The sequence below is a fragment of the Emydura macquarii genome, unplaced genomic scaffold, assembly GCF_026122565.2.
Source record: "Emydura macquarii macquarii isolate MOO-44397 ecotype Brisbane River unplaced genomic scaffold, CSIRO-AGI_Emac_v2 contig_3692, whole genome shotgun sequence".
NCBI lineage: Eukaryota > Metazoa > Chordata > Testudines > Chelidae > Emydura > Emydura macquarii.
The window spans coordinates 9,186,861-9,199,143 of NW_027133829.1; the positions used below are offsets into that span (position 1 = coordinate 9,186,861).

General features: G+C 46.0%; 1 protein-coding gene across 1 annotated transcript in view; it reads right to left on the bottom strand.

The window, feature by feature from the left end:
* Positions 1-8,379, bottom strand: part of WBP1L (WW domain binding protein 1 like) — a 76,087-nt gene extending 67,708 nt beyond the window's left edge. The window contains exon 1 of the mRNA XM_067536961.1: positions 8,289-8,379. Within this exon, the coding sequence (XP_067393062.1) occupies positions 8,289-8,375 (87 nt within the window). The 5' untranslated portion in view covers positions 8,376-8,379. The remainder of the gene's footprint in view (positions 1-8,288) is intronic.
* Between the last annotated feature and the right edge of the window lie 3,904 nt (positions 8,380-12,283).

Here is a 12,283-nt window from a genome sequence, read left to right on the forward strand (position 1 = left end):
CGTGAAACTCCTGGAGTAACTAACAAACTTGTTTTTAATTGATTCTCACTGTGTGGATCAAATGAACAGATCTGCCCTCTCTTACAGGAGATGAGGTTAAGGAGGGATTCTCTACTCAAGGCTCTGGAGAAAGGTTCCCTGCCCAGGCTTCTCATAGGACACAAGGGGAAGTCCATGATCAGGCTGCCACCCAATTCAGTAAATGCAGGCCAGACTCACTTTAGCTGGACTGCGTTGCTATTGTTTGTCATGCTGCCACCATCCAACCCAGGGCCCAGAAGACCCTCAGCTCTCCTCCAGCAGTTGTAGGCCCCCCTTCTCCTCTCCACATCTCCTCTCCAAGAAGAGTAGGAGAGAGCTCTGAGGAGAAAGGGAAAGAAGAAAATTGGTACCCCATTACATTTTTCACAGGAAGAAAGAGACAAGTTGAGCTTCCTAAGCTTATGAAGAACACAGCAGCTTCCTCCTCTTCTTCCTCTGTCTGTGAAAAGCTGCTTCCCCTGCTCTCCTGCCCAGAAACCACAGTGGGCTCCCTTCTTCAGAGGCCTCTCTCTACTGCTTTAAAAAGGGAAGGAGAAGCAGAGAGAGGAGCAGGGGGCCTAACTGCCAAAGATGGGTCACTTTCTCTTCCCAGCCCTCCTGGCGTCTGCAGAGCATCACCTAAACTGGTACAGCAATATAGTGAGGCCAAATGAGCTGTAATGCAGAATATGCAGCAAAATGAGGATGATTATGAGCTCTGGTTTACACTCCTAGGCCCCATTTTTGATTACTCCTTGGTATTCAAAACAAATAAAATGTATTGTTGCTCAAAAAATTTAGTCTTTACAATCCTGCTACAGTATTTGACTATGACCCCTGTTGAAGGGAATTACCCAGGATGAGTAAAGTACTCTGAGTATACTGTTCTTTTTTTAAACCCATGATTATAACCTGACTGATTTCAATGCATTAGGGCAGTTTATCTCAACAACTGGTCCCCGAGATCTCCTTGACACAGTTTAGGAAGGCAGCAAGCCGGTCCCTGATATTAAAAAGGTTGTGAAACATTGCTTTAGGACATAGCATTCATTGGCGATAGATGAAGTTAATCCTTAATCCTGTTCTACCACTTCTTCCATTACATTTCTTTCTAGTCAGTATTGAACCAACAGTGCAGCATGGCATGCAGAGGCGCTTTGTCATAGGAGGTTCTATTTTTTGTACTAGATGTATAATCAAGATGCTAACCATTCACCTGATCATTAAAAGATACGACAGCACTTTTTGCAAATGTAATGGTGTTAATTCCAGCATTTTTGACAAATTCTAATCTGTGTATTTACATTATGCCTCCCTAATTTCCCACATAATTTCAGCTGGATAAAATAGACCCTCCACTTCCAGTTCTAAACTCTTGCGCAATGTTACTGTGCACTTTTAAAGAGCTTCTGCATTTCGCTTCAGAGGAGCTGCATCAATTCCTGTATATAATGCATAATATACTGTATACAAGTCAGATGGAATTTTCAAAGCACCTAAGCCCCACTTAAAATAAATGAGACTTGTGCTCCTAAATCAATTGTGTCTCTAACATCCTGGGACCAAAACAGCTATAAAAACACTGTAATCTTATCAATTAGGTGCTTTTAAAAATTCTACCCAGAGTCAGTAAACAGCTTTAGTATCCCTGCTTCAAAAAGGTTTACTAAATTACTATGCATAATAGAAACCTTAGCATTTGTCTCACTTATTCAGACATGATATATAACCCAGGGTTCCCTATCTTCGAAGGCCCTGAAGTATGACACACCAATCATGCTTTCATTCTCTAAATACACTTCTACTGCTTTCACTTTCCAACAGTCCTAAACACTTCACAGAGGAGATATAAAACAAAATGTTTATGAATACAAATTTATCCAAGTTTTACAGGGAAACATTAAGACCATTTAACATTTTGGTTCCTCATTTTCTAAAACCTTTGAGATTGGAGTCCACAGAAGGAAGATTTTTGATTAAAGGCATTACATTGTATTATGTATGTAGAAGTCTCCATTACATATCATTTTGTTCCTGCAGTGTATCTGCTTTGTTCCAGGCCAATGAACACAGGCGAGTTTTCGCTGTGATTTGTTAACTCAGGGAACACAGCCTTGAAATCTTGATTAGCAATCACTTACCACACATGCCTCCTATCAGCCCAAAGCTATGTGGCAACAGAGGTGAGGTAAGGCAGCAGCACTAGACTTGTCTCTCACCTCCCCCAATCTAAAAATACAAACTTGTTGTTGGTATTGCATTTTTCAAGTTTCAGCATGCTGCTGTTTGTTAAAGAGGGTCTTGGCTTCAATCATTCCATTAGGTGAAAACTGCCCACAGTGTTCAAGTGTAGAGAACAATGGAAAGGAAAATAGTTTTGGACTTCCCTGGTGACTTGTATTCATCCTTGTGATATCTTCATTTCACAGATACAAAAAATAGACACCAGAGGTCAAAGAACTTGCCTCAAGACACAGAACAAGTCAGTAACAGAGTTAGGAATAGAATCCAGACCTCCTGATTCCTAGATTCATGGCCTAACCACTAGATCACGCTCTGCCAGCAAATGCAAGACAGGGATACAAGGACAAATTAATTTCGGTTTTTTGCTATTCTAATGAGTCACACACAGGATGGGGATATTAACTAATTAAGTACGGGAGATGCAAGAAAATTCCAGAGGAGACTGACAGGAAAGGGATCAAGATCTTGGGCTGCTGAAGAGAAGCAAAAATGAGAAATTAAGATAAGTTAACAGCTTACTGTATTTGTGACATTGCAAATTGAAACAGACTGAGGTGAAATGTTAAGTCCTGGCAAATGGAATGCAAACACTGGTGACAAAATGTCTGCAAATGCTGTTTTATTTCAGCTTTAGACCACCAGAGACTTAATATTCAAATGAACTTACTGTTACAGATCATAGATGCTTGCTTCTTTTTAAAACAGTCAAAATGACAATGGATAGGTAGTGTGGAGACAGCACTATCAATATAAATTCAGCCCTCCTCCCAGGAGTTAACTGTTTGGAAAGCAGTCTGCAGATTGGTAATGAGACACCCTGTAATGAAAGGAACTTATCCTATAGATGGAGACATGGCTCATGATCCTTAGCTCATATTCAGGCATAAAGACATGTATGAGCAGCCAAAAAGTACTAGATGCCTTCCAAACACATAGTAAGACATGGTCCCTGCCCAAAAGAGGTGGCAGAGGACTGGAATAAAGTTAAGGTTGTGCCAGTACTACTGGAACAACTGACTGGGGGTGGAATCTTCATCACTGGCAATTTTTAAGATCAAGATTGGATATTTTTTCTAAGAGATATGTTCTAGTTCAAACAGGAATTAATTCAGGGAAGTCCTATGACCCGTGACATACAAGAGTTCAGACTAGATGAGCACAATGGTCCCATCTGGCCTTCTAATCTATTAATTTTAGAGAATGGATTAAGCCCTGAAGCATGGGGTTTAATATTCCCTTCCAAAGTTTGTTAGCATTAGTCATAAGCACTGGATATTTAAGGTATCCATAAGTGTCCAATCACTTTTTGAATCTTTTAAATTCTTGGCTTCCTCAACTTCTTGTGACAATCTCCAGGCTAATTATGCATGGTGTAAAAAAAAAAAAAGTATTTTATTAGTTTTGCATTCTCTGAACCCCACCTAATTCTGCGAGAGCCTTTTGAGAGGTAATCAGTACCGTATACACCATTCCAGATCAGATATCATTGCTTTATAGACATTATAATATTCTTCATACCATTCCTTATTCATCTTAACATCTTGTTTCCTTTCTTGACTACAGCTGCACATTGAGCAGAGGTTTTCATTGAGCTGGCTATATTGACTCCCAGGTTCCTTTCCTATGTTGAAGCCGTTAATTTAGAACTCTGAGGGGTATGAGTACTTAAATGCTTTCCTTCAAAGTTCATTACTTTGCATTTATATTGACACTGACCTTCGCTTGCCATCCTCTTACTTATTCACCTAACTTGTTTAGACCTTTCCAGTTTCCCCCCAGTCCTGTCTGGTTCCAACTAACCTAAATAGCTTTGTCTCATTTGCACCTTTTGCTACCTTACGACTTACCCTTTCTGGATCATTAAACATATTCAACAACACTGGACCAAGTAAGAAAGCATGAGACACCCCACCACTAATCTTTTACCATGATTACATTTGACTATTCAATTCTACTCTGTTTTCTGTCTAATATAACAAACAGGAAAAGGATAATAATCTTACATTTACTATATGTAGTGCCTAGTACCAGAAAGGATACCAAAACATTTCTGAATAAACTGAAATATAAACTATTACATACACAAGAAACACGTCAACTAACACTGAAGCACAAGCACCACTCAGCTTAAATGTGACCCTGGTTTAACAATGCCAACCAATATAATACAATACAACAGGCACTCAGATACCACTCTTACAAACAATATAAAGGATTAGAGATGGATGTTTAGGAAAAGAAGAATTTTGAGAAGAATAAGATTTGGAGGGATATTTTAGGTTGGCCAGATAAATATCCTTCGATGGAATCTGGCCAGAATAATACATCTATCCAGCAACATTATCCCAAGCCATTGGTTCAGCAACGACTCAGAGGGAAGAATGCCACCTACTGGATGATGGTGCTGAGATTCAAGTACTGACTTGGCCTGACCCTGCTTGGCTTGGGAGGTCTGACAAGGAACAAAAGAAGATGGTGCTATGGCTGCTCGCCATACTTAGTTATAGCCACCCCTACTGGAATACAGCCTTATAAGAATTTTCCGGGTTGTATTTTTAAATGTGCTTTTAATTAATCAAGGTTTTTTATTGTAGTGGAGTCTCAGAAAGATAATGAGTCCAAGTTACAAGGCAGCCCCAATTACTTCAAAGAAAACAACCAAGGCCTTACCCAGGATACATTTTACATTTAGATTTTATTTCTATACAGCAAATATACATTTATCCTCAGCAAAAATACGAGTGGAGAAAATCTTGTAATACTGTACATAGTTCTGAGCTAGGCATGGAAATGTACAGATAAGGCATCCATGAGCTCAGTCCTGTATAAAACAAGAGTTTTAATTGACGGGAAAACATGCTACGCACAGGTGGGCAGCCTTTGCAGACAGTTCAATTATGGTGCAACTCTCACAGTACATGGAGTCCTTAAATCCAACTTGCAGGGTTACTTAGAGGTTCCCATTTTGAGCAAGTACAGAATGTACTTTGATCCCCACTGTCTCCTGCCAAAACTGCCAAAATCAGTGAGCCAAAACCAATAGTCTCAGAAGATATTGTGGCAGAGGTGTAACATAGCCTATGGTTATATACAACAGCTTTCATTCCGAAAGATCTCACTGCACTTTTAAAGGTATAGGAATAACTTCATCCACTGAATAAATGTGGCTAGGCCAACAAAGGTCTTTTGGAATCTAAAAAGAAGGACCTGAACTCTCATCACACTGCTTGATAGATTATGGAGCTTTTACCTTCCTCTGATGCTTCAGGCACAGGCCACTATCTGAGGCAGGATACCAGATCGAATCCAAGCTGCTAAATGCAACTTCACTTCAGGTGAAATGTGGCAGCTGTTTAACAGCGTACACCAATGTTATACAAAAGTTTAGAACACTAAATAGAAATACTGTACTATGATAATGCTTGACATAGCTCCACAGTTGAAACTGGGTTTTGAACTGAAAGCAGAGATTCAGCCACCTTCTTATGTATAAGGAACAAAGGGTATCCTCCCCAAAATTACACCAAGTACAAAATGAATGTTCTGAAACATTATACAACTCATTACACTGAGAAAACTTGTAAAAATTATCTTAAGAGTGGATCAACAGACTTCAAACTTTCATATTAGTTATAACTCACTGAAATCTGAGCATAAACTACATTTGAAGGAATATAGTTGTAATTAAGCTGAGAAATTCAAACATGCTAAGCATGAAAATGTACAGATAAGGCATCTTTTTTTTTATTTTGCCCTGTAGTGACACGATACACCACCAGAGAATTATGATTAATGCATATTAGAGTTTATGGTTCCAGATTTGATAAAACTGATGTTTTGAGATATTTATTTTTCACTTTTCCCCCCTTATGGTGTCACCACAGAGCAGAGTTAAGGAATCCAAACAAACTTAACTGTTTGATTTTCTTTTCAGTTTAACCTTAACTCTGAATTTCTTGATTTGTAGTGGTTGTTTTTTGGATAACTGCAACAGTTTTACCCTTAGTTTACTAATATATACTCTTAAGATTAATTCCAGTTTACTGGATACAATTGAAATTGCAAGGAAAGGTTAAGGAGGTAGACAGCGGTTAAGCAAATTGGAGTCCAGATAGTACAGAGCAATAAAATAAGAGTAACTATAGGAAACTTTTTGGTAAAAACTACAAGCAGCCTGGACTATTTGTAACCTGAAAATCAGAAGCTCATGCAACAGAGCATGCTCTTGGGAACATTTGTTCAGTACAAGCTCAACAATAAGAGCTCCACCTACTGAATTACACAACACATTCCCTGCAATACCTTATTCTTTAGGTCTCAGTCCCAGTACAGCCCCATCATAGCTTTACCCAATGTTATTTATAAGACCTGAAGGAATCACAAATGTAAGGTGGCATGGATGCAGGTGTACGTTTAAAATTCTGTTGTAACTTTATTTTCAAGATTTCACATTTCTGATGACAATTCATAGTAGGCAGTGAAATAACACGATGTTTGAGATGCACAGGTAACCTAAGATCTAAAATAAGAAATGTACACAAATTTTATATATGTAAACCATGTAAAGGAAATTTGTAAAATATTTTCTTGCCTCTATCTGGTCTCCACAGGAAATATACACTACCAAGAACAATGTTCCCCCTCCCCTTCGCACTACTTCTCATATCCATCAAGGCCTATTTTGTTGTGGTACCTATTTTTAAATATTAGACCTACAAATTGCATACACGGGTAGTCTAGGAAAAAACTTGCTTGTGTTAGTGTTGCCATGTCCTCCGTCACCAATTTATTGTTTGAGCCACCTGTTACATCATGAGGCAGGGACGATCTTTTATTCACTTTATAGCAGCTACTGCATCTTTGTTTGTGTATAAGGAAACACAGAGATCCCCAGTTTTCTAAAAATAATACCCCCTCTCAGTGTCACACTGCTGAGATATGCCGTTCCCACAACGTTGAAAAAATTTACATTATCTCCCAAAGGAAGTGGTAGAAGCACCATTGCTTGGGTCAGTAAAAACCAAATTCTAGTAGAGAATACACAATAGAGTACGTGCACTAGGCCCCACTGGAAAGACCATGAAGATTTATCTATAATTTCTGTGGTCACAGATAGGCACAGAAGAGACCACTGCCTGCTGCATTTGAAAATATTTAAAAGAAGCTTCTAGATAGCCAACACTCCAAATGTGCAGCCCTCATGCCACTCAGCAAAGCAAGATTTTCAACCACCTTGTCAAATGCATAAAATCAGGAGGAGGACATACATTTTGTGGTCAATTCTCCATCGGTTGGAATCTTTAAGTCAAGACCGGGCGCCTTTCTGAACAATGTGTTCCAATTCACCCACAAATTACTGAGCTGGACGCGACAATCTCCAGGTGACCAGTCCATGGTCCGTGTTACATGGGAGGTCAGAACATAGGATCATAGTAAACGCTCCTGGATTTAAACTGAATAATCTGTTGGATTGAGTTACAGGTTGGGGGGTGGGTTGGTTGGTTGTTGTTTTTTTACCCAGGATCCTTCAGACACCATCGCACACACTTCGAGTGGCAGCGGGCAAAGGGGTAGGACTGAGGTGGGGCAGCAGGGAGAGGTGTAAGAAAATGGAAACGTAAACGGAGGCAAAGAGATGCGGCTCTGACATGGGCAGGGAGGGTGTAGATGCCCCCGGGGAGCTCAGAGCCGAGGGGGGGGGGGGGGGCAGAGTTTAGCTGCAGGTCTGGCGGCGCACTGAGGAGACAAACCGCGCCAAAAGGGAGGTGGAAGCAGTAACCTGAGGAAACCCCTTTCCCAGGCATGAAGGGGGTGCACAGGCCTGGTGGGCGGAGCCTGCTGAGCCAGGCCCCGCCCCCAGCCCCAAAGAGACGCCCCCACCCCCCTTCAGCCCTGCATCTTGATCACACACGACACCCAGGTGACGCCCCTGCCCCCCCCCCTCAGATATCCGCCCCCCAGCCTGCTGCCCCCCTCCCACCCGCCCCGCCCCGCCCCGCCCCGCCCCGCCCTTCAGCCCCTACCTGGGCGGGCTCCACGCTGGCCGGCAGCCCCTCGGGCAAGGCCTGGAAGAGCAGCAGGGCCATGGCACCGAGGAGCCTCCTCTCCATCCCCTCCCCCACCCCCCGCTCGCCTCACCCTACCGCGAGCCGGCCCGCCCCGGCCCGGCCCAGCCCGGCACGAGACTGCTGGACGGAGCCGGACGGAGCAGAGAGAGGGGCGCCCCGGCTGCTGATGCCCCGCCCACCTCGCGCTCCCATTGGGCCGCCCACTCCCCGTTCCGCCTGTCGTTGGCTCACGCCACTTCCGCTCGTGACAATCCTCCCCCCCCCACAAGGGGCGGGGCAACACTGTGAGACGCCATCTTGAGTGCGGCCCGGGCAGAGCCTTTTTTTCCGGGTTGGCCGCCGTGGCGCCATCTTGAGTGTGGCGGAAGCACATGGAAGAGGGTGCTACGGTGGGAGGGAGGTTGGCACCTGACATTTAAAGGGGCGGCGGTGGGGGGGAGGGGTTGCTCAGGGGTGATCGCATCGCCCCCCGGGGCCACCTCCGTCAGCACAGCCGTCGGGCCTGTGCCCACCACCCCTCCCCTCCCATCCCCCACCGTCGCCAACTGTGACCTTCCCCCGACCATGTCCCCATCTCACCCCTCCCCATCCCCCCACTGTGTCCCCCTCCCCGTGTCCCCATCACATCCCTGCCCATCCCCCCCACTGTGTCCTGCTCCCCGTGTCCCCATCACCCTGACTGCATCCCCCACCCCTCCCCAACCATGACTCCATCAGCCCCACCGTGTCCCCGTCACCCCCTCCCCCCGACTGCATCCCTGCCATGGCCTCCCATCATCGCCATCCCCCACCTGGGTCCCCAGCACCCCAAGCTGTATCCCTGTCATGCTCTGACCCTCCCCCCGACCGTGTCCATGTCATGCCCCAATCCTCCCTCCTGACCATGTCCCTGTCACTCTCAGACCCTCCCCACCCCCATCGTGTCCCTGTTACACCCTGGCCTTCCCTCCTCTGGTCATGGTCCCATTATGCAGCAACTGCCCCATTGTCTGAAGTGACTTCATCCTCCTCCCCCCCCCCCCCAGCACGATGGTTACCATCAGTGGGGAACTGAACTAGACAACCCAACAGGTCTGGTCGCATCTCCCGGACTCATCTGTGACACTCCAGACAGACCCAGGACACCGGACACCCATCCCACCATCAAATAATGTCCAATATCCCTCTTGTTTGCGCGAGAAGCTGGCGCCCCTCCTCGCGTTTTCTCCACTGAGGCAGCTGCTGCCAACCTGCACCTTCTGTCTAATATAACAGCTGAGCACGGGCACCTCTTACGCTTTCCAAACTGTTGATTTGGACGCAGCGGCAGCTGCCCGTGAAACGTGAAGGGAACACCGTGCTCCCCTTGGCATCGCAGTTACCGCCGCTGCCTGAGGGCTTCTCCTGGTGGGATCCCGTACTCAGGAACAAGAGACGGTTCACAAGGGCGAGACCTGACCTGTGACACGGCCCATGGGTCTCTTGTTCTGCCTGTCGGCCCTGAAGTCAGAACGTGGTGTGACGGAAAATGGCCGAGGCTGGCCCCCCTGTGGCAGAGCCTCCCTCTGTAACGTCCTAGAGACACGCTGCTGTGGTTAAGGCCCCAGGAGTCATGGCCAGAGAGCAGGAGCTCAGCTTTCATTATAGATACAGTGGTGGGTTTCTACACTTCATGGGTGTGCAAGAAAGCTTGAAAATGGGACGCGAGGGTAACCAGCGGCTGGCAGAGGGTGCAGGCAGCCTGAAACAGTCAGAGGGCCAGACAACTCCATTCACCTTAACTCTGAAAGCTCCTGCTTTGGGAGGGGTCCGATCTACCAGCTCCTCCCCAGCCCAAGAGCCCCCCCCCCCAATCCATGGGTGGGGATTCAGTTGGGTGGGGGCTGAGTCCTCCCTCTTCCAGGGCAGACACCAGCCTGTCTGCAGACAGGGAGGGTGGTTCAAGGAGTTGGGGGGTGGTCTAATCTTCCCACAGAGAAGCAGTGGCCAGTTCCCTAACAACCCAGCAAACAGCTCTGGTGTAGGTGGCCCCTGCTGCTACCACCCCAGAGAAGGGGAGGGCCATGATGGAGGAGCAAGTAGGAAGCTTCACAGTGCAGGTGTGGGGCTATAGGGAAGGCACCCTGTGAGGTGGGCCTAGAACCTCAAATTGCCTTCCTGGCCAGATCCCATTCTGCTCTGAGGACCCACCTACCAAAGCTCCCCACCCCAGCAGTCCTGGTCCTGGTCCTGATCAGGGGCAGGGGCGGGAGAGAACATGGGTACGGAAAGGGACCAGCATGATTTTTCCCACTGTTAAGGGATAAGGTTACTCCCATGTGTTAGCTCTGCCATGTTACACATGCTGGACCTTCAGTGACTGGGATTAAATAACCAATAATACAACGACAACATTAAAGGAAAGAAGAATAGAAAATGAAGCTTGACAGATCTGATCTTAGGGGAAGACTTGGCTTTTTGGTGCACAGTATATCCTATCTGTCTCTTTGCACTAGTGCTGGGGGATTTTTTGCATGTAATTCCCATTTGACTGGATTTTTTCCTTTTCTTTTCACGTCAAAATGCTGGCATGTTTCGAGCCATCAGTTCGCTCAGGACTTGTGTTCACGGTTGCTCAGTAAAAATGTAGCGTTGCTTTGCCAAAAAACAAAACAAAAAAAACCCCAACCTGTCCCGCCCTAGGCAGCTGTGTTTGCTCAGCTTATCGATAACAGGGCAGCAAAACAAACAGTGTGCATGCATCTTGAGCCCGGCCCACACTGCCTGTACAGCGTGCCGGTACTCACCCTGGCAGCATATGCGCTGAAGCAACATTCCTGGAGGAGTGAAAATGGCGGTGGCTGCAGCGACTGGCACCTGCCTATGTAGCTTTTGCCTTCTCTGTTCCATTCTGCTTGCCTGCTCGGAGCATTGCTTCCCCTCTGCCTCAGGCCAGCTTTTCACTTCTCCCTGAGAGAAGAATCAAAGGTCGTGGTGGAGGATGCTGGCTCTGGCATCTGATAGACTTTCTGCACCCAAAGTATGATTTAGCTGAGGTTAGTCCTGCTTTGAGCAGGGGGTTGGACTAGATGACCTCCTGAGGTCCCTTCCAACTCTATGATTCTATGAGATCCCCTAGAGACCCACCTTTTTCTGAACAGTGGGGCCTGCCTGTGATTGAGAGTTGAAAGGGAATTCCCAGACTGCTCAAGGAAGGAATTTGGGGTATCATTCACAGTACTCCTGTCCGTGCATGGTGCTGGTCACTTGCCTGAAGCAACTCCCTGGAGTTCTAAAGCCAGAAGGGACCATTACAATCATCTAGTCTGACCTGTATAATACAGGCTGCGCTCTCATGGCCAGCACCGCTCCTGCGACTGTTGCTGCTATTAAGCTCACTTTCTCTTGTAAGCTCTTAGTTCTGTGGCCAGCTCCACCAGCAGAACCTGTGCCAGGAGCCTTGCTTACGGGGTCCTCCTTCCCACAGACGTAAGAGTGAAGATACTGGCCAGGCAATCTGCCTGGAGACGTGCCCAAAGGCCAGGCAGCCTAAAACTGGCTGGTTTCTCTCTCTCAATGGAGCCTGCCATGGTCAGTGCAGTTAATAGTGGTCACAATGGAGCACAATTCGAGTCCTGTTGACATCAACAGAAAAACTCACATTGACTTCAGTCTGAGAAGAATCAGGTCTATGGCAGTATCTGTCACTTCAGCATCTCAGTCTCCTGCTCACTAATCAGCATCATCATCAAAAGCCCTGATACTGGGAAAACACAGCCTAAACTAGCCCTGAGTCAGCACTATACGTGCTGAAGTCTGGGTGAAAGAAAACCCATCTGGAATGCACACCAGGTGGTGCTGTTACCCGGAGTCTTCGCTGTTCTTTTTCTTAGCATGTGAGCAAATGATCAGTCTTGGGAAGACATGCTGTGTTCTGGTTAGTTTTTGGGTTATGCAAGGTTCTGTGTAAAGGTTAGTGGGAGGGATGCTGT